Source organism: Phacochoerus africanus, chromosome X (assembly GCF_016906955.1).
Source record: "Phacochoerus africanus isolate WHEZ1 chromosome X, ROS_Pafr_v1, whole genome shotgun sequence".
NCBI classification, from domain to species: Eukaryota; Metazoa; Chordata; class Mammalia; order Artiodactyla; family Suidae; genus Phacochoerus; species Phacochoerus africanus.
The window spans coordinates 61,555,054-61,583,043 of record NC_062560.1 but is presented as its reverse complement, the minus strand read 5'-3'; the positions used below and the strand labels follow the sequence as shown (position 1 = coordinate 61,583,043).

Below are 27,990 nucleotides of genomic sequence, written 5' to 3'. Positions count from 1 at the left end.
AAAGGTCATAAAGGATTATTCTTACAGAGCCTCCCCTCCTTCCCTTCCCCTTCAAAAACAGCACAGAAAATTAAAAGGCTTAAAATGTATTTTAATAAGTTGATGTTGCATTACTTTTCCATTTCTCAGAAAAACTCCAAAGGTTATCAGGGACAAATCAAACATGGTACACCAATAAAAAAATGCACAGCATAACTACCTAAGATAGGCAAAGCTAAGAGCTACTGTCCGACCTTCCGCATACAGCAACCCTGTTCTCAAGATTGTACTAGGCCTATCGAGAAAAGCTGTGTACAGCAACATCATAGACACAAAAGGAAGGGCCATTCTTGGGTTGTCCTTACCCAAGAAAAAGATGGAGGCAAGTCAACACAAGATTTTGTTAAAGATATACTAAATGAAAATCTCTAAGAGAAAATGTCTTCCTTAGGACATGAAGGGGTAATATATGGGATATAACAGAACCGTACATTATGTTGTCTGTGACCTCTGCAGACATTTGCCTGAATTCCCACCTCAGAGTGAACGGAGCAATGGGGCCAAGGTCATTGGGGATGTTTGGTTTTTGTGGTATATGTGGCAGTGTCTCTGGGGTGGGGGCTGGGAGAGGTACAAGAAAGCAAATAGAACAGGATGGACAGAGTGGAATGATTAATGGGGGCTCTAACTGGATCCATTTTACCAGGGCTCCCTGCCTCTCCCAGGCTCTCAACAATCACACGAGACTTCAGGAATGCACCACACAGAATTGGTTAGTTAAAGGATATACCACACAGAACTGATTTGTTCAATACCGCCCCTCCCTTACCCTCTGCCTCCAGCATACTCCCTAGAGTAGTACAGGCAGGGAAGACCTAACTATTGGAGGAATCCCTAACACTTTCCAGGGTAGAATTCAGCTAGTCCAAAAAGGGTCCTTCTTTTAGGGTTTTGGGAAACTAGACACTGCAATTTTATTAGTATCGGCGACGTTTGTTTGGAGCAAATTCAGCTCCAGGAGCTGCACGGTTGAATGCAGGAGGGGTTCCACCAATTGCCCCAATTCCTTCCATTGTAGCAGCTTGGCCAAAGCGTTCAGTTGTTGGTGGGGTCTTGAAGAGAAAGAGAGAAACATTACTTAATATAACCTATGCCCTAAACTTCCTACCCATCTATAGCTCCTCCCCGGAGGCCATTTCCACCCAAGTATTCAAGGCTCCGGATGGTAGGGGTGACTAAGCCTGTTTAGAACTCTAGCAGACATTCCCAAAGGAAAGCTGCTTGAAATACGGTCCCACCCAACCATCCTATCTTTAACATACTATCCCTATTCCTATAGGATAAGAATATGACATACTAAATTCCGATGCTGAATAAATTAAAGCTAAATCCTTTTTCTTGAACTAGGTATATGGATGGACAAGGGAAGGCCATCACTCTTTAGCAACCTTAAGCCTACCTAACTTTTTAACATTTTGACATTACAACTAAAACTACCTCAGGATTGTCTGAGCCATTAAACTTTTGGACTCACATCTATTTCATGTGATAATGTCCAGTCTTTGTTGCCTTCCGTCCAAAAAAGAACCTATTCACCCAAAGTAGCAACTAAACAGTCCATCAACAATAGCCAGTCAGAGAGGAGTTCCTGTTGTGGCTCAGAGGTTAATGAAGCCGAACTAGCATCCGTGAGGATGCAGGTTTGATCCCTGGCCTTGCTCAGTGGGTTAAAGATCCAGTGTTGCCTGTGAGATGTGGTATAGGTTGTAGACAAGGCTCAGATCCCTCGTTGCTGTGGCTGTGGCATAGGCCTAAGGCTTCAGCTCTGATTCCCCTAGCCTGGGAACTTCCATATGTGATGGGTGTGGCCCTACAAAGACAAAAAACAAACAAACACACTAGCCAGTCAGAGAGAGGTACTTGCTTAACTCCTAGAAAGAATATAGTTTGAGAATGGATTTGCATAAAACTCAAAAACAGAGATCTTAAAGTAATCCTAAAAACTGATCCTTAAAGTAATCCTAAAGTGATCCTAAAAACTTATCTGAGCAAAACTGTCTGGCAGGCCCAGGGACCATGAAGGCTAAGTCCTTTCCCCTCCTATCAACATTTACAGTTACTATAATGCCCTGCAGTTTATTACCAATCCCAAGGTTCCATCTGGCATCATAGTGGCAGGTCCTGGAGGAGCTGGTGTACCAGCTGGCACAGGAGCAGGGGGCATGGCGCCTCTGTTGTTTATGCCCATAGCACCTAAAGCAGAGTAGTGTGATCAGTACAGGAGACAGAGATTGTCAACATTTTTCTGTGCCAAAGGAAACAATTCGTGTTCCCCTCCCACTAAAATGATGCTCCCAGAAATGTGAAATGTTAAATTTAGATTAGTTTGGGAGTTCCCATCGTGGCTCACTGGTTAGTGAACCGACTAGTATTCGTGAGAACACGGATTCAATCCTTGGCCTCGCTCAGTAGGTTAAAGATCCAGCATTGCTGTGAGCTGTGGGTGTAGGTCACAGACGGGGCTCGGATCTAGCATGGCTGTGGCTGTGGCGGGCAGCTACAGCTCCGACTAGACCCCTTGCCTGGGAACCTCCATACGCTGTGGGTGTGGCCCTAAATAGACAAAAGACCAAAAAGAAATTTTAGACTAGGTAGGAGAATCTACATAGTTCACCAGAGATGAGAAAGAAAAAGGAAAACCTAAGTCTTTACCTCCCATAGCCATCTGGCCCATCCGTATCTCCTGCTCTCTCTGAAAAACAAAACAACACTCAAGATAGTCCAAGATAGCACTGCATTTATTCTACCAAAATCCACTGAGAACCACATACTAAGTGAAATAGACAACATATCCTAAGTTCACTGAGACCAAGCCGAGGAATATCAACAACAGCTCATTGCTAGTTATACAGTGAATTCAAGGTTAGAGATACTAACTAGAACACAAATCAGAGTCTCCTCTTAGGAACAGGAGAAATGAAAGAAAAGGGGAGAGAGAGAGTTGATTTCTTCTAGGGCTCCAACCTGTATGACAACTGCCAAGGGTATCAGAGGACCAGTCAAGGCTGCTACAGGCCTGGATATATCTCATCCTGCAGTCACAGAGTTTAAACAACATACACTGGCCCCAACTTTTCATCCTAAATTAACTGTGAGGCAAGAAGAGCTCCTCTTCAAACCTTACCTTTCCTTCCTATGAATGCTTCTAAAAAGAGTGTCATAAAATAGAAAAATTGGTCATAGCCTAGTGTCTTTTATAGTCCTAACAGACAACTCATGGTGGGCTTGTCATATTGTGACTGGCCCGGCACATCATGGACACATGGGAGATATACCGCATCAGGGAAGGTTCCCTTGAATCCTTCCTGCTGTCGCCGCATCATTTCTTCTTGCTGCCGCCGCATCTCTTCCTCACGGCGCCTGCGTTCCTCCTCCTGTCTACAGAGAGTCACCAAAATATTTAAGCAGTGGCCTCCCAGCCAGAACTTGCAATAGATTACCTCAATAGAGGACTCAGCCAAGGAGATCAAAAGCCTACTGAAAACAATCATAGCTCTCCAGGAAATTCACTGTTAAATGTGCCCAGCTGTAAAGCAACCCAGGAGTTCTCGTCGTGACTCAGCAGAAACGAATCTAACTAGCATCCATGAGGATGCTAGTTAACCCACTAGCATCCTAGTGGCCTCACTCAGTGGGTTAAGAAATCCAGCGTTGCCATGAGCTGTGGTGTAGGTCTCAGACATGGCTCGGATCAGGCATTGCTGTGGCTGTGGTGTAGGCCAACAGCTACAGCTCTGATTCAACCCTTAGCTTGGGAATCTCCATATGCAGTGGGTGCAGCCCTAAAAAATAAAGTAACCCAGAGTAGTCCTTAAGGGGCTCCCAAAGGAGCCAGCCTCATGAGACCAGGACTCAGCTGCTTTCCTTTTTAGTGCAGTCCCAGAACCATGGGCAGCTGAAACATCTCCCATCTAAAGGGAGAACCTGAAAAGCAGCAAGGAAATATTTGCCACCATATTTACAAATGCAAGAGATAACATGGTAGTAGGCAACAGGAGCAAACATTACCTCTATAGAGTTGTCAGAGAAAAAACAGTTGGAGAAAAAAAAAATTACCTGAGCTCCAACTGCTTTCGTTTTTGCACTTCTTGGTTATGCAGCTCTTCCATCCTCCGAAGTTCTTCTTGACGCCTCATCAAATCTAGAAAAATAACAGATTAATCTCGAAGAGTATTCTTCATTCTCCTCATAGATACCCAGTAATTTTCCAGAAAGATCCAGAAAGCAGGAGTTCCTATCGTGGCTCAGTGGTTACCAAACCTGACTGGCATCCACGAGGATGCGGGTTTGATCCCTGGCCTCGCTCAGAGGGTTAAGGATCCAGTGTTGCTATGAGCTGTGGTGTAGGTCACAGACTCGGCTTGGATCCCGCGTTGCTGTAGCTGTGGCCCAGGCCAGCAGCTACAGCTCCACGATTGGACCCCAGCAGCCTGGGAACCTCCATATGCTGTAGGTGTAGGCCCTAAAAAGACAAAAAGACTTAAAAAAAAAAAAAAAGATCCAGAAAGCAAATAGGATATTTAATACCCAAGTGGCCTCTGAGGTATCCAGATTACAAAAATGAAGTCAAACCTATTATTTCCTCCTCCACAGAATCCAGTATCCTCTGCCACATCTCCAAGATCAACAAAATATTTCAGGAGTTCCCAGTGTGGCCCAGTGGAAGCGAATCTGACTAGGAACCATGAGGTTGCAGGTTCAATCCCTGGTCTCGCTCAGTGGGTTAAGGATCTGGCGTTGCCATGAGCTGGTGTTGCTGTGGCTCTGGCGTAGGCTGGCAGCTACAGCTCCAGTTGGACCCCTAGCCTGGGAACCTCCATTTGCTGTGGGTGCAGCTCTAAAAGGACAAAAGACCAAAAATAAAGTGACAGTTGTTTTAAATATATATATATTTCAGAGAATAAAACTAGAGTTTTAGGCCTTTCTCTACTTACTGATGCAAAGAAACTCCTGAAAAAAGTTATTTTGTGCTTCTAGTCTTAAGACGTATAGGCCTACACTCACCCTGCCTCATTAGCATGACCTGATGTTCATGGCGAGCAGCCTCCATCTCCATCTCCAGCTTCTCACGGGCTTCCTTGATGTTTCGGTCCACTTGGTCCTGCTGCTGCTTCTCCATCTCAATAAGTGCCTTCCAGCGCATAGCATACTCATACTCAAAAGAGCCAGGCTGTGCAAACCTGGGTGGCTGCTCTCGCTCCCTATAGAAAAGGTTCCTGGGTTACTAAAACTTTGTCCAAGATTCTCCCAAATAAGCACTGCATTCCTCCCAAGGGTGAAGATAATAGCTGCTAGTTAACACATACAGCAAAGACATGTCTTTTACACATCCCTTTACAAGCTTCCTTAAGAATAAGCAAACACATAACAGGGAATCTGTCAGGACCACATACTTGTGAAATTGCTGGTTCTTTATAACCAACTTCTCTGGAAGTCCCTCTTCATCATCTAACTGGTCCATGGGCTCCACAGTCACAGGCCTAGGAAATCTGGGATAAAGAAGCTCAGTGTTAAGCAAATTATACCCTCTCTACATGAGCCACTAGTTCATTGTTCCAGCCCCAAGTAACTAAGACTTTTATTATGTGGAATCTGGGATAGACAGGATAAAGTCAGGCATCAGATCTCTGAATACAGCCTTTAAGTAGGTGGAGTACTTAAGTGCAGCCTTTATATATGGTATCTATGGAACTCAAGATAATGATATAGAGTAAATAGTAACAGAGATAGATACCTATGGACAAAAACTTTTTGGAATTCTAAAACTTCAAAGTAAAGGGGGATTTAACACGGATTAAGTAACAACCTACTGAAAGACTGAAAAGGTTTACTTCTTAATCCACCATGTCCATTAATTTAAGATTATACTGGAAACCCTAGTAGAGAAGTGAATTGCATAAAAAATCTTTAAGTGAACACAGGAATATGGTTCCTAGAGGCTAACTCCCCAGACCACAGAAGGAAGCAGCAACCTAAGGTATATTTCTGAAAACAACCCCTCACTCACGTGGTTAGCAGGAAGGAGCCTTCACTGCATCTGTCCAGAGCTTTGCGAGCAGCTGGCTTCCCTGAGAACTCGACAATGCCTTTCCCTGAGGGCCTTCCTCGATCATCCACGATGACTACAGCCCTCTCTACCTGGCCAAACACAGAAAAGGCTTCCTCCAGCAGTTCGTTGGACACATACTGAGGAAGGTTTCGGACCGTAAGGGATGCACTATGGCAAGCAAAGCGCACACGCAGCTGCTTTCCACGGAGTGGCATGTTGTCCAGTTCCACTTTGGCAATCTCCGCTAGGGTTCGTGTTTCCTAGAAAGCATAACAAGGTCAGAATAAACTAAGTTGGACAAAGACCACCTGCACAGCCATCAAAAGTCTAAAGTTGCACAGCTCAATACCTAACAATAAATAAATAAATAAATAAAAATAAAAGCCCTCCAAACCCACCACGGATAGAAATGAAAGAATGCAGTCATGTGATTCAAGTAACAATTTGGTTAGCCTAGTTGCTCTGATGGCCTTGCAACAAATCAATTGGAAATTTCAGAGTTAATACCACTTACATGGTCACAGGTTATTCTCATAAGTGGTAACAGATCATCTGGACAATGATCAGCATAAAACCTACTCTTACAATGTAACAGCCAGAATGAACCACAGACCTTGATAGAACACCCTCCATATTACTAAAGAGGAACCTGAGGCACAGCAAAAATGACTTGCTTATACAGTCTTGAGTTAGTGGCAGATCTAGAATGAAGACTAGTTCCGACCATCACATTCAGTGATCGTGTCAGCACATGATGTTCCTCATTTATGGAGACAAATGATGCCTATAAAGGTTTTCCCTCATGTACTTAAACACATTTCCTAAATCAAATCAGATATTTAAAAAAAAAAAAACTACACTTAAAAGCCCAGGAACTTCCACACGCCAAGGGCATGGCCGAAGATAAATAAATTAGTTAAAAATAGTTACAATGAGGGGAGTTCTCGTCATGGCTCAGTGGAAAACAATCTAATATCCACAAGGACACAGGTCCAATCCCTGGCCTCGCTCAGCATTGCTGCGAGCTGTGGTGTAGGTTGCAGACATGGCTCGGATCTGGTATTGCTATGGCTGCAGCATAGGCCCGCAGCTACAGTTCTGATTCAACCCCCAGCCTGGGAACCTCCATATGCTTTGGGTATGGCCCTAAAAAGACCAAAAAAAAAAAAAAAAAAGCTTAAGATGATAAACATTACATTTTGTGGATTTTAGCACAATTAAAAAAAAATTCAGGGAGCTCCCATTGTGGCTCAGCAGGTTATGCACCTGACTAATATCCCTGAGGATGCGGGTTCAATCCCTGGCCTCGCTCAGTGGGTTAAGGATCCGGCGTTGCTGTGAGCTGTGGTGTAGGTTGCAGATGCAGGCTCAGATGTGGCATAGGCTTGCAGTTGTAGCTCCGATCTGACCCCTAGCCTGGAATATTCCATAGGCTGCAGGTTCGGCCCTAAAAAGCAAAAAAAAAGTTTATGCTGTGGCACAATGGAATCAGCAGCATCTCTGGAGCACTGGCCAGCATGGTTATGGATCCAGTGTGCTCCGGCGTAAGTCACAACTAAGGCCCAAATCTAATCCCTGGCCCAGGAACTCCATATGCTCATGGATTTGAAGAGTCGTAAGTAAGGCAACACATGTGTAAGGGTTTGAAAATAAATTATATAAACCTTGGTCATTACTAAAATAAAAACCGGAGCTCCCATCGTGGCACAGTGGTTAACGAATCCGACTAGGAACCATGAGGTTGCGGGTTCAGTCCCTGCCCTTGCTCAGTGGGTTAATGATCCGGCATTGCCGCGAGCTGTGGTGTAGGTTGCAGACGTGGCTCGGATCCCGCATTGCTGTGGCTCTGGCGTAGGCTGGTGGCTACAGCTCTGATTCAACCCCTAGCCTGGGAACCTCCCTATGCCGCGGGAGCGGCCCAAAGAAATAGCAAAAAAGACAAAAAAATAAAAAACAATAAAAAAAAAAATAAAAACCACTTTTTCTTCTGAAAAAAATCTAATTTAAACTATTTGTGGGGGTAAGGCTCCGTAGCTCAGGGGTTAGAGCACTGGTCTTATAAAATATTTGTGGGGGTTAGAAAACAAGGGAAAGACACAGATAAAATATTAACTGAGTTAACAGTTATTGAAGCTGGGCAATGAGTATTATACTATTCTACATTTGAAATTTCCCATTTAGAACAAAAAAAGTTCCAAAGGGCATACGTCAGCCCCAGGGTTCTAAACAAATAAACCTGCCTTGGAGTTCCCTTGTGGCACAGCCGGTTAAGGATCTGGCATTGTTACTGCAGTGGCCTGGGTTCAATCCCTGCCCTGGGAACTTTTACATGGCTTAGGTGTAGCCAAAAAAAAAAAAAAAAATCTGCCTTTTTTGTCCTGTTCTACCAATTATAACTACAAGCTTTTAACAAACATCATCTGAGAATTATTTCTACTGCCCAATTTTCCACATCCATCATTCCCCACCTTTTAGAATGCATGCTCTAAAAAGCCATAGTTGCTCACCAAGCGGATAAAGCCAAAGCCTTTATCCTTGTGAATGAAGACTTCGCCTGCCTTCCCATATTTCTCAAATAGTTTCCTCATTTCCTCCTCAGTGATGTCAGGAGGAAGATTGCCCACAAAGAGCCGGCTACGTTGGGTGAAGGTCTTCTCTCCTGGTTTCCTAAAATTCTTCAGGTCAATAGTTAAGCCTTCATCTGAAAAGAGACACACAGTCACTCAAAAGATCAGGGAGAGATTGAGTCACATTCTCAAAGATTTACAATTGCTGGTAGATTAGGAAACATAATTGTTGTAAAGCAGTCAAACACCACTTCTCAATGGAGTCTATTCATTAACCCCTTATCAGTAAATTGTACCTCAGAATGTGAAAGCAGTGCAGCAGAGATCTAGGGGAACTTCTCAACAGCTCTACATATGGGCCATGAGCCAACCTGGACTAACTCTGAGACCGAAGAACAATACAGAAACTACTGGCCAAAGAGAAAATTTTCTTGTCCATTAAATCTTAAAGATCTTTTATTTTTCTCTATCTTCTAGGTGCCTGATGATTATAAGTGCCAAGCTCTGAGGCAAAACATGCAGTCATCTATTTAGCAGTAGAGTGTGCAAATACAGCAAAGCAACCTATATTCAATTGCTATCCTACACGTTTGCTCCTTATTTCAGAGAATAGGCCTTTTTTATTCTAAGTATTGAGGTAAACAGGGAAAAGAACCAAAAAGGTGTGCCACAAAGGCCTAGTCTTTCATAATCCCAAGAGCTTAACAAATCCGACTAGTACTCATGAGCATTCAGGTTCAACCAGTGGCCCTGCTCAGTGGGTTAAGGTTCTGGCGTTGCTGTGGCTGTTCAGCTCCAATTCAACCCCTGGCCTGGGAACTTCCCATGTGCCATAGGTGCAGCCCTAAAAAATAAAAAAAATAAAAATCAAGAAACTATTCCCGGAGTTCCCGTTGTGGCTCAGTGGTTAATGAAACCGACTAGGAACCATGAGGTTGCAGGTTCGACCCCTAGCCTCGCTCAGTGGGTTAAGGATCCCGCGTTGCTGTGGCTGTGGCATAGGCCGGTAGTTGCAGCTCCAATTAGACCCCTAGCCTGGGAACCTCCATATGCCACAGGTGCGGCCCTAAAAAAATAAAGACAAAAAAAGAAACCATTCCCAAGAGGAAACCTATTTCCACCCTATTACCTAACAGGTACTCACTCTGGCTGCTGGCTTGCTGCCCGTTTGCAGGTATTGGTGGAGGTGGTGGCTGCTGCTGTTGCTGCTGGTGGTGCTGCTGATGGTGATGCTGATGATGCTTCCTTGGAGTGTGGTTTTGCTTCTCCAAGTTAAAAGTTTTATTGCTCTGCATTTTTGCACTCTAAAAGAAAATGTGCAATGTCAAATACATTCAGCACTAAGAACATAGTCATCTTCCTGATGATTAATGTCATTAACACCTTTGGTACCCTGGCCTTTGCCAGATCCAAACAATTAGTTATTTTGAATAAGTATGGCCAAAGAATACAACTCAAACACCTAAACCCCATTCAGTACTAGCAATTATGTTACACACTGAAACTAGAGTAGTACTAGTTTGCACTAGTTTGCACCAGGCAGGAGTTCCTGTTGTGCAAACTGACGAGCATCCACGAGGATGTGGGTTTGATCCCTGGCCTTGATCAGTGAGTTAAGGATCCGGCGTTGCTGTGGCTGTGGTGTAGACTGGAAGCTACAGCTTGGATTTGACCCCTAGCCTGGGAACTTGCATATACCGCACCTGCGACCCTCATAAAAATTTTTTTTAAAAAAAGCTTGCACTAGAATGACTTGAGGAACTCTCCAGTTGAATAATGTATGCATTGAGAAAACTACTGTCCCCAAACAATCTACTCCCTAAAAATTATTAGCCCTCTCAGAATATTAAAGCACATTTTAAAAAATACAATCACTGAAACAGATTCTAGTTATCATAAGGACTAATAAGACTTATTTTTCTCTGGCACCCTGCAGTCCCAGCCTACAATACTATGGAATGAACAAAAGGAAAAGTATGAGCTGTGGAGTTAGACACATTTAAATACGAAGTGTGGTCTTAATACTTACTAGCTATGTACTATTAAATAAATTACTTCTGCACCAGTCTCTTAGGCTGTTATAAAGAGGTTAATAGAAATATCTACCTCTCAAAGTATCCATGAAGATAAATAAACATATGAAAACACTAGTTCGTTACTGGCATATAGTAAGCACTCCGTAAATATTATTAATCAAAATAGAAAGACAAATGACTGCCAAGAGCAATAAAAGCAGCAAATGCAGAAATATACTATCATAAAATCTTAAATTCTGTCATTTAAAAATCGACATAAGATTAAAAGAAAACAAAATGAAAATTCCTGGTATAATCCAAACTGAATACAACAGTTGAAGGTTTTAAAACGAAAAAAAATTTTTTTTGGTCTTTTTGTCTTTTTAGGGCCATACCTGCGATATATGGAGGTTCCCAGGCTAGGGGTCTAATCTGAGCTACAGCTGCCATCCTACACCACAGCCACAGCAACCCAGGATCTGAGCTGCGGCTGCGACCTACACCACAGCTCATGGCAACGCCAGATCCTTAACCCATGGAGCGAGGCCAGGGATCGAACCTGCAACCTCATGGTTCCTAATCAGACTCTTTAACCACTGTGCCACGACAGAACTCCAAAATGGAAATTTCTTAATGGATCAACTTAACAAGCTGAGGACCATCTTCCTCATCCTAAGGCAGTTCTCTAGTAAATAAAAGGGCAAAAATCAATCCTGAATCTCTCCCCTTCAACAAGACCCTCCAGTCAGATTTAACTGAAGGAAAGATGTAGTAAAGAATCTTTTTTTCCTGAATACCGTATTATTTACATTATATTATTCCTTTAAAATAAAGTTATATTCCTCAGATGAAAAAAGTGACAAAGGCTTGCCAACTGCTGATTCTGGATGATAGGCATGAGAATATTTGTATAAAAACACATCAAAGCCAATTATTAAATTCTGTATCCAAAAGCTGTTTCATAAGATAATAGGTAACAAGAGCTATCCAGAGATACATATTCTTTAACACAGGAATTCTAATTCTAGAAATTTATCCCAAGAATATAATTTTAAAATTTAAAAACTACATCCATGAAATTTTCACTACAATAAGCTTTCTGGTAACAAAATAAAAGTGATGTAAATACCCAAAATTAGGGGCAATGTTTTTAATAAATTATGGTACATCTATACAATGTAATATTAGATAGCATTAAAAATCATAAAGACCATGTAAACATGAAAAATGTTTGATGTTTTAAGGGGGAAAGGGTTTTTTTTAAAATGTATGAATGCAGGTAAGAAACAAGGCAAAAATGAAATCTGTCCTGCTTGTAGGTTATTGATAATTTTTAAATTAATTTTAAAAAAACCTAATTCATTCAAGTACTCACTGCATGCTTACTATTTGCTAGGCACTGTTCTAGGTGTTTGAGATGCATCAATGAACAAAACAAAGATTCTTGCCTATAGCAGTGATAAACTTCCAGTGAGACAAAACAATATACATAGTAATTAAATTACATAGTACTTAAAAAGAGGTTAAGTGCTGTGGGGGGGAGAAAAGGTGGGGAGGGGAAAAGTAGCGAATGGAAAAGGGAAGATTGCAATTTTAAATAGAGCTATGAGGTTAGCCTTACTCAAAGCTGACATTTAAGCAAAACTTGAATTCTCTCACATATCATCAATCTTATGTTTTTCATTAATAAGGTACAAAATACATCTTTAATATAGAAAACTTAGAAATAGAAACGAAAATCCAAAGACCTAACACTAAAAAGTCACTGTTTACATTTTGGTATACCATCTCAGTCACTAATATATATACATTAGTATGTACTCTAAATGGTATATTACAATACTATTTTGTAACCTGCCTTTTCTACTTTGATACATGATGAATAGCTTCCATGTCACTGAATCTTCTACATTGTTAATGGACACAGTATTTAACTGTCAACCAAGCCCCTACTGTGTCTTTTTAAATTTATTTTTTATTAAAGTATAGTTGAGGGGTGGGGAGATGTGCTTGGGTTGTGGGATGGAAATCCTGTGAAATTGGATTGTGATGATCATTATACAACTACAGATGTGATAAATCCATTGAATAAAAAAAATTAAAAAATAAATAAAATATAGTTGATATACAATGTTGTGCCAACTTAACTAAGCCTCTATTGTACTGGGACACTTGGGTTGTTTCCAGTTTTTCACAATTATAAACAATATTTACAGCTAAATCTTGGGCCTGTAAATATTCCTCCCACAATTTGCATTTTGGCTTATTTACCTTATAAAACATACACTGTCATTTCTATAACTGCAATCATAAATGTTATCACTATATATTTACCCTTTTCTCATTTCTATAGTGTCAACTTAAATAGAAGTTTTAATGGCTAGCTACATAAAGTCCATCGGATGTACACTAGTTTACCAAACTTCTCCCTACTATGAGACATGTAGGTTGTTTTCAGCTTTTTCCTATTATAATACTGCAACAAATACCTTTTTGCTTACACTTTTCTATATTTCCCTAGAATAAATTCTTAAAAATAGAATAACTTAATGCCTTTGTGACTCTTGACACATTAACGTAACAACTTTAAATACCACAAATAAGTGCAGCAATTTACAGCAAATGGGATACCTTAAAAAAAAAAAAGGAAATCATTGCTGGAGTCCAGCTCCAGCAGCCAGGGATGCGCACCCTGTCGGAGATGGACGGTGTCGGCGAATGCACACGGAGACAGCCTCTGTCTTTTTCAGAGTGCTGGACTGCTCAAATTTTATTGGCATAGATGATTGTTTATACAGACAGTTTTCAATTACACCACAATGTTAAAAGTACACCTGAAGGTCAAGTTCTAAAGGTTAACTCCCAGATTATGCTTCCTAAAAGGCTACAGACATAAGGATTTGGCATTCACAAGTCTTGTTTTTAGATTAGTGCTTATCTTCAAAGCGTCATGGCAGGACAGTATGAGAACATCAACTTCAGTTAGCTATCACTTAAAAGTTTCTAAATTCAAGGACAATTCTCATAACTAGGTTTTTTTGACCATGAATAATATATGTCTAACTTTTACTTCTAAAGCTTACAGTATAACCAGTTAGTTTTTAATTAAACACTATGTTTTTAATTAAATTGGATTTGAATAGGGGAAAGTCCATCAGGATGAAATTTTTATATTATTAAAAAATCACAAATCACCACAGGAAAGAATGGAAAATAAGAATAGTAAGCAAATAACAGGAAAGACTGAGGAAAAACTGAATAACAAATAAAACAACAGGAAAGACTCGGTCACCCGGGAAACAATCCATGTTCTCCGGCGCAAACATGGAAATTGTTTTCCCGGGAAAGCCCCAATTCTTCCCCATCAACATCAACATGAGAGCCGTGTAATCTAAGGCCTGCCCTCGGTTTTTCACCGTACAGGCAGGCTTTTATCCTGACCAGAAGCCCACCTTCAGCTTGCACCGTTCAGGTGAGCTCCCTTCCTTGGTTAGGAACCTGCCATCAGGTTTGGGTTTTGTTTGTTTTTTGCCGGCAGGCAAGGTCCCTTCCTGGAGTCCCCGCATCTCCCCCTTTTTTATTTTTTAAAACGAAGGCATGAAGTTCAGTTGAAAGTTGTCGAACATTACGACCTATAAGTTTAAAGAGGACTGGGAGGGACAGCAAGAGTAGAATTAGAAGCTAAGGCAGACACAGCAAGATTAATGAGCATAGAAGAGATTTGTGACCCACAAAACTGTTTATACTATTAAATAAGTGTGATGTTATATTTTGAGCACTGAAGGCTTGTTCCCCCTGATTTATATCCATTATTTCCTGATGTAATTTAGAAATACCCAATCCAAAGTCAGAGTGATTCCAAACTCCTTCGAGATGATTTTTAATTTTATTCCAGGTGTAACGGGACTCATTTACCTGGAGAGGGGTAACACAAAACCATTTAAAATCTGAATGGCAACGAAGAGCCAATTTCCTGTTCCATTGCCATAACTGCTTCTTCCAAAGCATCAACCTTGTCATTTAATTTTTATCAATAATCTCTTGTGTAGTTAAAGCTAAAGTAATATTTCCAGATAATTGATCAGCAAAAGTTGCAGTATGTACTTGTTTTGGAAGAGCAACAGCTAAAGAAGTAATTATAGAAATCAAGGCAGTAATTCCTAGTATAAGAGCAGCAACAAATCGTTTGGTTTTAGTTAACTGATTATTAAGCAGCTGTAATGCTCTTAATCCCTGATTATCATACCAATTACTAGTAATGGTTACAGGAATCATTACATATGGAGGCTGTTTTACAATAAGCATAAACTTACAATTATCAATATTAGAACTAATACAATTTGTTAAGGTACACTTATCACATTGAGTAGTATAAATACTTTCCTTTTTACGAATTTTTACATCAACAGATTTTAAAAGGAGAAAAGCATAAGGAGTTTGTAAGCAAGCTTTTACGAAATAAGTATCTTTATGATCAGGTCTATGTAAAATCACGGGTCTTAAGGCAACAATAGTTTTCCAGAGGTGAGGTTGGATCTTTATATTTTCATATTTATTTATTTATTTATTGCTCTTTTTGCCATTTCTTGGGCCGCTCCCACGGCATATGGAGGTTCCCAGGCTAGGGGTCCAATCGGAGCTGTAGCCACCTGCCTACGCCAGAGCCACAGCAACACGGGATCCGAGCCACGTCTGCAACCTACACCACAGCTCACGGCAGCGCCAGATCCTTAACCCACTGAGCAAGGGCAGGGACCGAACCCGCAACCTCATGGTTCCTAGTCGGATTCGTTAACCACTGTGCCACAGATGGGAACTCCTTGTGTCGATTTTTAAATGAAGCAGTAAGAGTAGGGGGCACCCATCCATAGTTACTAATTTTATTTAAAGCGATGGGTCTAGGTACATGGCTATCATCCCATCGACATTTATCTTTGTTTTTATTTAGATAAACATGATAATCTATTTGTGGATCTCAAATATGCCATCCATATACTTGTAAATGACCTAAAGATTGCCATCCATGTATTTGTGAATGACCTAAAGACCAAGGTGCCACCACATCTGTTTTTGGACGAAAAAGATCAGGCTTAGTAGAATTTTACATACAATGTTTCCAAGATGGACATCAATTTCATCCCAAACTCTTTGAGACCTAGAGTCTTCAGACCATGGTGTACAACTAGGATCATTTAAAGGATGGCTAAGGTAGTGAGGTTGGTAATTTACAGTTTGAAATGGGTAGCTATAAACATTACTAGGCTCAGCTCCAGGGCTAAGAAATAACAATGACCAACAATGATGAGTTTTGGGACCTTTTCCAACAGGTAACGCACCTATAGTAACCATACCTGCTGTTTGAGTAGGTATACAGCCAGGAACGTTAGTCGGTCCAGGACCAAAGGAGTTAACGGCAAAGCAAAACAAATCGGCAATGCATGAGAACTCCCACGAAATGGGTAATTAGATGAACTGGCAGTAGTAATTTCAAAAGGAGGGGGAGGAAGTCCAGGTCCCCCCAACAAGTCAGACTGATTTGTGTGTACTTTAATCATCTCATTATCCCAAGTAACAGGCTGAAAACTGGGCGGGTTAGGAAAAAAGGCCCAATACGAACGAGCAGAAACATTATTTGTTTGAGAAGCAAGAACTGCAAGCATAGCAATGAACATAGTCGTAGGATTTGAGTGTTGATTTTGAGCTCTCACCAACCCCTCAGCATTTTTAGCAAATCTCTCTATCTGGCCACAGGTAGGCAGGTGAGCAGCGGCAGCGCATGCCAATCTCACAGAGCGACCGGGTCGTTGTCGTCGTGGCCAGCGGTTGAGATTTAAATGTCTCAGCCATGTAGAAAGGAGTCCCTCCACTCATTTATTTTGGGGTTCCTCTTCTTCGGTGTCTTTAACATGGCACCTCATCCCTGACGGATGTGGTGGTGGTATGTCTAATCAACCGATCTGGTATCCAGATGGGTGATGTAGTATCCTGAGGAAAAACACAAGCAAAACCTCTCCCGAAAGTTAGAAGAACATCTGGGCCTTTCCATTGACCGCTTAAAACATCTTTCCATTTAACCATTGGTCTGGGTAAGGCATCTGTACTCCAATGTCTATACATTGGAGAATGTCCTGAAGAATCCACATTTAAATAATTGATTACAAACATAGCATGACTCAACACATGATGAGAATTACATTTAAATTCCCCTTTCTGTAATTTAGTAATATGATTTTTTAATGTCTGATGTGCTCTTTCTACAACTGCCTGCCCTTGAGGATTGTATGGAATTCCAGTTGTATGTGAAATTTGAAATTTTATACAAAAATCAGCAAAGGATTTTGCGGTATAAGCTGGACCATTGTCTGTTTTTAAATTTTTAGGCATACCCAGGATAGAAAAACAGAAAAATAAATGTTGAATTACATCTTTAAAAGCTTCTCCCGTTCTAGCTGAAGCCAAAATTACATGAGAGAAAGTATCCACAGTCACATGCACATAAGCCAATTTTCCAAAAGAAGGGATATGGGTTACATCCATCTGCCACAAGTTATTAGCTCTGAGACCACGGGGATTAACCCCTGATTTTGGAACAGAAAAGGTTTGAGGACAAACACCACAATTTTTTACAACTTGTCTGGCAGCTTCCCTTGTGATGTCAAACTGTAATCTCAAGGCAGAAGCATTTTGATGATGAATAGCATGTAAATAGATTGCCTCTTTTATCTTTCTCTGTTATTAGCAAGACTAACTTTGTTAATTGGTCCACTTTAGCATTTCCTTCGTGGAGAGGACCAGGCAATTGAGAATGAGCCCGAATATGTCCAATGAAAAATGACTCCGTTCTATGGTGAATAAGTTTTTGTAACTCTGTTAATAAGGAAGAAATTGAAGTTTTATGTATTGGTATAACTGCGGTTTCAGTATGAGGAAACAACCCCACAATATACTTTGAATCTGAGTACAAATTAAACTTTTGGTTTTTTAGTAATAGAAATGCCTGTATAATTGCTTTTAATTCTGCCCTCTGAGCAGACTTTTCTTCTATTTGAAAACATCTCAGTTCCTTTTAGTTAATTACCACAGAGGCATTTCCATTAGATGACCCATTTGTAAAAACCAAGGCTGCATTTCCAAGAGGTTTTTTAGAACACCGGACAGGAAAAATAATATCGTGTTCTTTAAGAAATTGTAATAGTGGATTTTTTGGCAAGTGCTAAGAAATTTGTCCTGAAAAACCTGTTAGAGCAATTTGCCAATCCTCATCCTCCTGTAGGAGGGTTTCAAACTGTTGTTTATTATAAGGTATGACAATTTCATGACAGTCTTTACCGAACAATTCTCTGCTTCTTTTTCGCCCTTTAGCTATTAGGGCAGCTGTTTGAAAAGGATAAGAGGCCAGGACCTTTTTAGGTGTTGCTGGTAAATAAATCCATTCTAAAGGTCCATGCTGCCACAAACAGGCCATAGGAGAATATGATGTTTTAAGAATAATTAAACTCCATGGCCTATTATAATCCAATCTCATTAACTGACAGTTTGACATTGCCAATTCCACCTCTTTTAATGTAGCGTTGACCTCAGGGGTCAGAGTCCTAGAAGAATTTGGGTTAGAATCTCCCTGTAGTAATTGAAACAAAGGCAACAATTGAGCAGTAGTCAATTTTAAATATGGTCTAAACCAGTTAATGTCTCCCAGCAGTTTTTGAAAATCATTAAGGGTATTTAAATGATCTTTTCTTAGTTGTAAAGATTGATGGGTAACTGTTTCACTATTTAGAATTCTACCCAAATAGGTAAGTGGAGGCTGAACTTGTATTTTTTCCAGAGCCACTATTAATCTGTAATCTGTAAGGGCCTGTATTGTTTTTGTTAGCAATTGTTGTAAAACTTCTCGATCTGAATGGGCAAGCAAAATATCATCCATATAATGAATAAGATAAAGGTCAGGATGATTTTGTCTAACAGTACATAAGGCCTCATCAACAAATTTTTGACAAAGTGTTGGACTGTTTTTCATGCCTTGTGGAAGCACTTCCCACTGATATCTTTGGTAAGGTCTCTAAATTTTCAGAACTTAGACTAAACGCAAGTCTCTTACAATCCTCCTGATGTAAAGGAATGGTAAAGAAACAGCCCTGAAGATCAATTATTATGATATTATAATCTTTTGGTATAGCCACCAGAGAAGGGAGTCCAGGCTGTAAAGCCCCCATAGTCTCCATAGTGGCATTAATCACACTTAAATCCTGAAGTAACCTCCACTTACCAGATTTCTTTTTTATAACAAAAATTGGAATATTCCAAGGACTAGTAGAAGGTTCAACATGCCCTGCCTGTAACTGTTCCAAAATTAATTGTTCAGGTGTCTAATTTTTTTGAAGTTAAAGGCCATTGTTTCACCCAGACTGGATCGTCATTTTTCCAGATTATAGGGACAGCAGCTTGAGAAACAATGGCCGAAGTTATAAATTTTGGGAGCCAATTCCTGTTCTGTCTTTTTTCTCTTTTACCACTATGGGCTCTTTCTGTCCTTTTTCATTTTTTCCCATTCCTTTATCTGGGTTGTATTTCATCTGAAGCATTTGATAAGAAACCTTGTCATTGGGACTATACAGTAGCATTCCCATTTGTGTTAAAACATCCCTTCCCCATAAAGAGAAAGGTATGGATGGAATTACGTAAGGACAAAGGTTCCTTTGTTCTCTCCATCGTCCCAAGACAGTATTTGAGAGCTTTTTGCCACATTAGGAGCTTGGTCAATTCCTATAACAGATGTGTTAGGCAAATGAGTTGGCCAGGAGGAAGACCAATCTTTACCAGCAATACAGGACACATCTATCTGCCCCTGTATCTATAAGTTCTTTAATAACAACCCCTTGAACTTTTAAATCTTTAAATGGCCTTCGGGTAGAAATTTCTTGTACCCAGAAGGCTAAGTCACTTGATCCAAATCCTTGATCTCCCCCGGGGGGGGAGGGGGGGGCACTGTTAACAGAAGAAGCCATAACATGGTTAAGGTAGCAAAACAATTTGTGCAATCCTCTGTCCCTTATGGAATTGTACAGTTTTTGAAGGAGGACTCACCATAACTTTAATTTCTCCAGTAAAATCTGAATTTAGGAGTTCCCGTTGTGGCGCAGTGGTTAACGAATCCAACTAGGAACCATGAGGTTGCGGGTTCGGTCCCTGCCCTTGCTCAGTAGGTTAACGATCCGGCGTTGCCGTGAGCTGTGGTGTAGGTTGCAGACGCGGCTCGGATCCCGCGTTGCTGTGGCTCTGGCGTAGGCCGGTGTTTACAGCTTCCATTCGACCCCTAGCCTGGGAACCTCCATATGCCGCGGAAGCGGCCCAAAGAAATAGCAAAAAGACAAAAAAAAAAATCTGAATTTATAACTCCTGGAATAACAGAAACTCCTTGTAGAGACATGGAGCTTCTTCCTAAAATAATGCCTACCACCCCTTCAGGTAAGGGGCCTTTTACATCAGTAGGAATAGTAACAGTAGGCATATCTGGAGTTAATATTTTTGTGGTGTTGGAACAGAGGTCCAATCCTGCACTTCCTGGTGTTGCTCGAAGAGCTCTGAGATGGGAGGAAGGGTATGAATGGATCCATTGTCTGCCGGCCCCCTACTGTTGACTGGGGCGGGGATGGCTGGCCCCTCACCCCGTTTCCCAAAGGCCCCAAAGGCTCGGTTACATTAGGATAATCTGATGGCATCAGAGGAGTTCCATTTTTATGATATTTAGATTTACAATCTTTTGCCCAATGAAAACCCTTCAGACACCGGGGACATAAAGTCTTTGCAGGGCCATTAGACCCCACAGGTTTTGTTTGAGGCATCTGAAAACTTTTCAAGGGACAATCCCTGCTAAAATGACCTGACTGCTGACAAGTACAACACATTCCTGATGGAGGTTTAGAAGGCCTTTTAGGATTATTTACACCTTGAACAAAGTGAGAATATGTTTCCCCTTTTAACGCTGCTGCCAAAGCCACTCCTTGAATATGCTGGACTGTCATCAGCACATTGTCTAATAAAATCTGACATAGAGCCCGTCTTTTTAATAGGCCTCAGAAGTGACTGGCAAGTAGAATTAGCATTTTCAAAAGCCAATTGCTTAATTAAAATTGTTGCAGTACTTTCATTGGAAACAACCCTCTGAACAGTAGTCATTAATCTATCAACAAAATCCTCATAGGCCTCATCAGCCTTTTGTTTAACCTCAGATAAGGCAGAAGCAGAGGTGGACTCTCCTCCAGGTGGAAGAGCCCACCATGCAGCAATAGCGGCATCATTTATTTGTTTAAATGCCTCTTCTGGAAGAGGTTATCTGATTGGTTAATTGAGACTATTCCCCAGACCCCGTTAACATATTAAAATCAATTTTATTAAGACATTTATCTCTTTTTACTTTTTTGTGCAATTTGAAAAGTCAAATCCTCAAATTCAGCCTTCCATAATAAATAATTTCCTCCGGAAAGGCAACTTTTAGTAATTTGTACCCAATCATGAGGGGTCATCCACTAATTTGCCACAGAATCGAGAAGGGTTAGCGTATAAGGAGCTAATGGTCCATATTGAGTACAAGCAGTTTTAAGTTCTTTAAGCAGTTTATAAGGTACAGGATTCCACTGAGGAGGTCCCTCCTCTTTATCTTGGCTTCCCAGAGGACCATAAGTTACTGGAAAACATAAAGAAAAATCAAGATCTCCCTTTTCTTCAGCCTCCCTTTTTGTCTTTGAAAGGCCTGATTTAAGATAAATTCCCGGGCCTATGGGAGGCTGTTCACCAAAGAGAGAAAGGTCCTCAGATAAGGTGTTTTCTCCACCAGTGTAGGAGGTGGAGGCTTATTTTTTAAGAAGCTAAAATTTTTAGTAGATATTTTTGGGAAAGACTCATCTCTTTCCGATCTATTCCTTTCATACCTCCTTTCTTCCTCTTCTAACTCCTGTTGCTCCTCGGGATCTAACCATTCTTCTTCCTCATCTTTAGCCATCATAACAGCAGTGGGACCAGGAGATCAAGGTCTTGGTGACAAGTGAGTCCTCTCATCAGATTCTACAAAATGCTTAGTCATTTTTGCAGCCTCATGTTGAGGATACAATGCATCTCTAATCATATTCCATAATGCAAAAATGTCCACAGGCATGTTTTCAGGACAGTGTAAGGAATAATGTTTTTAATTTCTCATCTACCTTTGTCCATGTTTATAAGTTAACAGTGCCCTCCTCTGGAAACCACAGACATTGCTCCTGCACAAAGTGCAAGAATCTAGCAATTTGAGAGTTGGTAACCTTCACAACTCTTTTGTTTAACGTATGTAACAAAATATCAATAAATTCTTTCTTTGGATTCTTTCAATTCCTATGACCCATGGTCTTTATACCTAGAGATTACTCACCCCTTCTCTCCCTGCCTATCTCTACAGGGGGGCTCTAGAAACCCTAGGTGAGATCCTAACCTTCCCGATACTTACTTTTAAATGATTACCCCTTCAGGTCCCTGTTCAGGCGCCACTTGCCAGAGTCCAGCTCCAGCAGCCAGGGATGCGCACCCTGTCGGAGATGGACGGTGTCGGCGAATGCACACGGAGACAGCCTCTGTCTTTTTCAGAGTGCTGGACTGCTCAAATTTTATTGGCATAGATGATTGTTTATACAGACAGTTTTCAATTACACCACAATGTTAAAAGTACACCTGAAGGTCAAGTTCTAAAGGTTAACTCCCAGATTATGCTTCCTAAAAGGCTACAGACATAAGGATTTGGCATTCACAAGTCTTGTTTTTAGATTAGTGCTTATCTTCAAAGCGTCATGGCAGGACAGTATGAGAACATCAACTTCAGTTAGCTATCACTTAAAAGTTTCTAAATTCAAGGACAATTCTCATAACTAGGTTTTTTTGACCATGAATAATATATGTCTAACTTTTACTTCTAAAGCTTACAGTATAACCAGTTAGTTTTTAATTAAACACTATGTTTTTAATTAAATTGGATTTGAATAGGGGAAAGTCCATCAGGATGAAATTTTTATATTATTAAAAAATCACAAATCACCACAGGAAAGAATGGAAAATAAGAATAGTAAGCAAATAACAGGAAAGACTGAGGAAAAACTGAATAACAAATAAAACAACAGGAAAGACTCGGTCACCCGGGAAACAATCCATGTTCTCCGGCGCAAACATGGAAATTGTTTTCCCGGGAAAGCCCCAATTCTTCCCCATCAACATCAACATGAGAGCCGTGTAATCTAAGGCCTGCCCTCGGTTTTTCACCGTACAGGCAGGCTTTTATCCTGACCAGAAGCCCACCTTCAGCTTGCACCGTTCAGGTGAGCTCCCTTCCTTGGTTAGGAACCTGCCATCAGGTTTGGGTTTTTTTTTTTTTTTTTTTTTTTTGGTCAGGCAAGGTCCCTTCCTGGAGTCCCTGCATCTCCTCGGCTCCCCGCAAATCATGTTTTCAAAAAAATAAGATTAAAAAGTAATAAATCAAAACACTAGAATCAGATCATTTCCTATTTGAGTCTTATGCTTTAAATACCTTCCTTCCCCTGACCCCCAAGTGGCCTATAGCAGAAACTTTGAATTATCTTCACAGCCATTTCTCTCACTAGGTCTTCTTACCTTCTTACCTCTGGCTAAAATCCAAGGAGCCTCTTTTTCTTCTCCAGCCTTTAATTTAGGAGTTAGTGGCCCCAGCCTCAATACCTTGCATCCCATTCAGGAATCCACAATGTATATGTTAATAGAAATCCTTAAAAACTCCATATGTTTACATTCTAACCACACCTCGCCACTGCTTTTCAAAAGACCATTTCACAGCTTCTTAGCAGAAACGATCTCCTTGAGCACTGGGATGTTATAAACCATTTAGGATTACTTCAAGGAAGGTTATTTTTGGTTTCATAAAGTGAAGTCTGGTAGTTAAGATGCTAGTATCAGATATTTATCGATTACTGTATGTCAGGCACTGTACTAAGCCTGTATTATCTCATTTAGTACTCACAACTATCATTCTTCTGCATAAGAAAACTGATGCACATCCAAGGTCACACAAACGCTATGGAGCTGTTGAATTCTTAAGCTCATACTCATCACTATGCTATGCTACAAACTGCGTAACTAAACTCACCTTGACTTTAGACTTTAAAATCCAAAAAAAACTTAGTAGCGTGTCACCTAACCTCTTAGCTTCAGCTTCCTCATCTGTAAGATGGGAGATAACATCTACTGCACAGGGCTAGTTATTTTAAAAACATTTAAAGATCATGTACGCAGCAGTCACTTGTTCCTGCTGGCCAACACTACCTCTATTTCTGCATGTGGTTGGTGGGTGCTTCAGTTAGACAAACGGCATCAATTACATTCTTCCCCTGATCTTCTGGATTCTAGCAAAAAAATCACTTTTACAACCAAACTACCTACCTTTTTGTGTAATAAATGTCTCCATAATGCTAATATTTATAATCTTTCCAGTTTATTATTTCTCAAGCAGGTATTCAACGGTGACCACTAATATTGTATAAATCACCTGAAACAGTGCCCACAAAATACCAAGTACTCAATAAATATTGCCCCTATTATGTACTTCTGATGATGACCATTGATATAATTTGGAAATACATGCAGACATCCAAGTAATAAATTCACTGCACCCCTAACCAGTGGGCCTCCGAGAAGAGAACAAAGCATAAAACCACCGGTGAGGATTTCTATTTGCCCTCATGGACTTCCTGAGAGAAAATATGTATTGTTGTTGTTATTAGAAAGACGGGGCTATTAGGCACACCTAAAACAAGATTTGCACAAATCTTGTTCAGGTACAGGACCAAACACTACATCACACATATTTGAAATCTAAAAAAATGTTCCCTTAATTTTCAGGAAAAGGATCACTTCTTAAGTGCAGACTGTGGGAGTAAATCTAGAAAAAAATCTACCAGACTGAGATGGATGCCTGGATGTGGACCTGTTAAAAGCTGTAGGGAGGACTGGCATGGTAAGGTCCTTTCCTAAAGAGTCTGTTAGGACCTTCATTTAGTAACAAGAAAGTTGGACAAAGACACACTATAAATCTAGCCGATACTCTCCCTCATTAGAGTTGCCAAATTTATCAAATAAAAAAAATAATATGCTACAGTTAAGTTTGAGTTTCAGATTCTTAAAGAAATGAATGATTTTTAGCGTAAGTCCCATGCAACGTATTCTAAAAGACAATCTGTGGCCTAAATGAAGTTCAAATCTAATGGGATGTCCTGTAATCTGGCAACGCTACACCTACCTCTACTTCGACTGAAGATAGCAAAGTGCCTCCCAGTCCTAACCTCGACTTCTCTGTTAACACAAAGAAAGGTGTCAGCTTATGACAATCATTTTCCCAAACGGAAAATACCCACCAGGAAATCCGTAAAAATCATCTTTAAAAAGTGGTGTCATAAATGGGTCGAGTAGCTAGGCAACAAGACTAAAAAAATAAAAAATTAAAAATTAAAAAAATTAAAAGGCCTCTGGGAACCTGCCAAGGAAAAGCGGCGAGGGCTGGACTAGCAGATGAACTTCCCAGCTAAGAGTTTTGACAAAGAAACATCGCTGGGGTGGGGGTGGGGGGGCGCCCACTTTCTCCTTCGGAATTAATGGCCTCGCGAGGCCGAGAGGAGGAGCGCCCGACAAAGCGCCTCCTCCAGCCTCGACCTCAGGGCTTTCGGATAATAGACCCCACACCCTCAGGCCCAGAGCGGCTGCAGGGCCGGGGAACTTACTGACGGGGCTCAGATTCCAAAATGAGCCGCACAAAGAAACTGGGAGGGAAGAGAAACGAGAACCAGGTTAAAGCAGAAGGCTAGGCCAGTGGAGAGCTATGGGCCCCCGCGGGTGGGCTGAGGAAGCCGTGTGGCGGCGGGGACAAGGCCTCAAGGGGCCTCGGAACGATCGGCCCACCTCCCTCCAACCCCAGCCTCGCCCTCGCCTCTTCCTTCACCGATTGTCGCAAGAAATCGTACTCTCCTCTCGAACAAGTACTAAGTCGTCCCCAAACTCACCCTCTACCGACTGTTTTCTCCTCAGAGTAACGGCGACGCTACACGGCCTCTACCGTCCCGAGAAAAGAGCGCGCGACCGCCGGAAACGAGACGACGGAGCTCGGTGCCTCCCTAGGGGTACAAAGTGGCGTTCCCGATTGGGTATCTCACCTGCCAATCAACGTTCATCTCCAGAGGCGGAATCGTTTTTCCACCATTTCTTCGATCTTATTGGCTACCGAATGCGAAAGACTTGAGTTCGTGTGAACGACAGATGGGGACAAAGAGCGAGGCTTTGTACCGAATCCGCATGCGCAAACTGCGTCCGCTAGAGACGGAAAAGGAAGGGGGGAGGGGGGAAAGGGGTAGAGGGGTGGAGGGGTCGGAAGGAGAGCCATCAACGGCCTAACGGAAAGACTGAAAGACCAAGTGATGGGAGGGGGGGAAAGGAGAGGGGAAAAAGGGAGAGGAAAGTGGAAAGAGGGAGAGAGAAGGGGAGAAAATGTGCGCGTAGGCGTGCTCTGAGAATTCCTGCACTGCGCCTGTGCGAGCAGCTGGAGTAACAATGTCATTGTATTTAGTGTAGTAGATCTAGCCTTTTCCTACTGAAATAATACCCCGCCATATTTCTTTTTTCACACTTCCTCATTAGGGCTTGCACTCTGACACTCCTTACTTAATCTGATTTTCCAGATGCTTCTGCTGCCAGGTTTACTCCTGAAGCCCAACTGAAATAGTCATCACTATGGTTATGGTTTTAGGAAAGGGTCGGGGAGGGGAGGGAGCCTTGATACTTTAGTCTCTTCGTGATTACACAGAATTGTAACCAGCACCCTCATTTCCATGGTAACCAGGGAACCCAGCAGTCCAAATATCACCATTGTTCCCTATGATTTACAGAGCGATTCAACAGGTGTCGTCATTGCCATGGATACACTGTAGACCTCCAGATCAGACTGACTCTCTATTTCATAGTATGCCAGTTAGGGAATCACCTTCATTTTTAAGTAATGCCTAACTAGCCCTGTGGTTAATAAAGGGCTATAAGGCTCAACTGATAGTTGTTTACAGTTAATTACCACTAATTAACTCACACTCAAGGTTTGGGGTGTCCTGACTGGCGCCACCTTAGGTAGGGACACAGTGAACTAGACCTGCACTGTCTAGAACCTTCTGCAATGATAGAAAAGTTCTATATCTGTTCTGTTCAATATAGTAGCTACTGGCCATATGCGGCCATTGAGAACTTGAAATAGGATTAGTGCGACTGAAGAACTAAATCCTCAATTCCACTTTATTTTGTTTTATTTTATTTATTTATTTATTTTTGGTCTTTCTTTTTAGGGCCGAACCCGCGGCACATGGAGGTTCCCAGGCTAGGAGTCCAATTGGAGCTGTTGCTGCCAGCCACAGCCACAGCCACACCAGATCTGAGCCGCGTCTGCGACCTACACTACAGCTCACCGCAATGCCGAATCCTTGACCTGCTGATCAAGTCCGGGGATCAAACCTGCAACCTCATGGTTCCTAGTCGGATTTGCTTCCACTGTGCCACGATGGGAACGCCCTCCATTTCATTTTAATTAACTAAAATTTAAATAGTCACATGTGGCTAGTGGCTACCATATTGGATATATCTAGACCAATGGTTCCCAAACTTTTTGAGAATAAATAACACCTTTGTTATGAAAAAATAAATATTACCTCTGTTCTGAAAAAGGCATTTTCCCCTGCTTACGGAAAAAAAAAAATTTTTAAACCCAAGAGTGAAAAGGAAAAAAGTCTCTTCCTCTGTTCTTCCTAGTAGTTATAATTATAACTATATTCTGGCATTTCTATTTTCTATGTTTGTACTGTCCTGATCAAAGTTTATACAAGTAGGATTAAGTTATATGTACTTTTCTGAGTATATACTTTCTCACTTAAAAAAACACTGTAGGAGTTCTCTTGTGGCATAAAGGGTTAAGAATCCAGCATTGCCACTGCAGTGGCTCAGGTGTCTGTTGTGGCATAGGTTGGATCCCTGGCCCAGGAACTTCTACATGCCTCAGTCCCAGCCAAAGAAGAAAAAAAGAAAAAACTTCAGCTATCTTTCTACATAAAGCAAAAAAGATCTAGGAGGACTCTTAGTATCAAATGTAGACTCCTGAATGATGGCTTTTAGTGTCTGTTGAGTGAAAAAATACATAGTTACTAAAAGGCTACTATGGATTCAATAACATTTTAATGAATTGATACATTGTTAATCACCCCAGCTGTTTACAAGATTGGAAAACTAGAACAACAAATTAAAAGAA

The 27,990-nt window shown here is 41.2% G+C and overlaps 1 protein-coding gene across 1 annotated transcript; it reads right to left on the bottom strand.

Annotated features, from left to right (window-relative positions):
• Positions 1–70: 70 nt before the first annotated feature.
• Positions 71–25,838, bottom strand: NONO (non-POU domain containing octamer binding). Its single transcript, XM_047764379.1, has 11 exons — positions 25,715–25,838; positions 9,800–9,959; positions 8,596–8,789; positions 6,047–6,348; positions 5,433–5,528; positions 5,044–5,240; positions 4,096–4,180; positions 3,315–3,417; positions 2,692–2,731; positions 2,123–2,232; positions 71–1,091 (listed from the first exon to the last, which is right to left on the bottom strand). Exons 2-11 carry the CDS (start codon positions 9,948–9,950, stop codon positions 957–959), a joined length of 1,413 nt encoding a protein of 470 aa, XP_047620335.1. The 5' UTR covers positions 9,951–9,959; positions 25,715–25,838; the 3' UTR covers positions 71–956.
• Between the last annotated feature and the right edge of the window lie 2,152 nt (positions 25,839–27,990).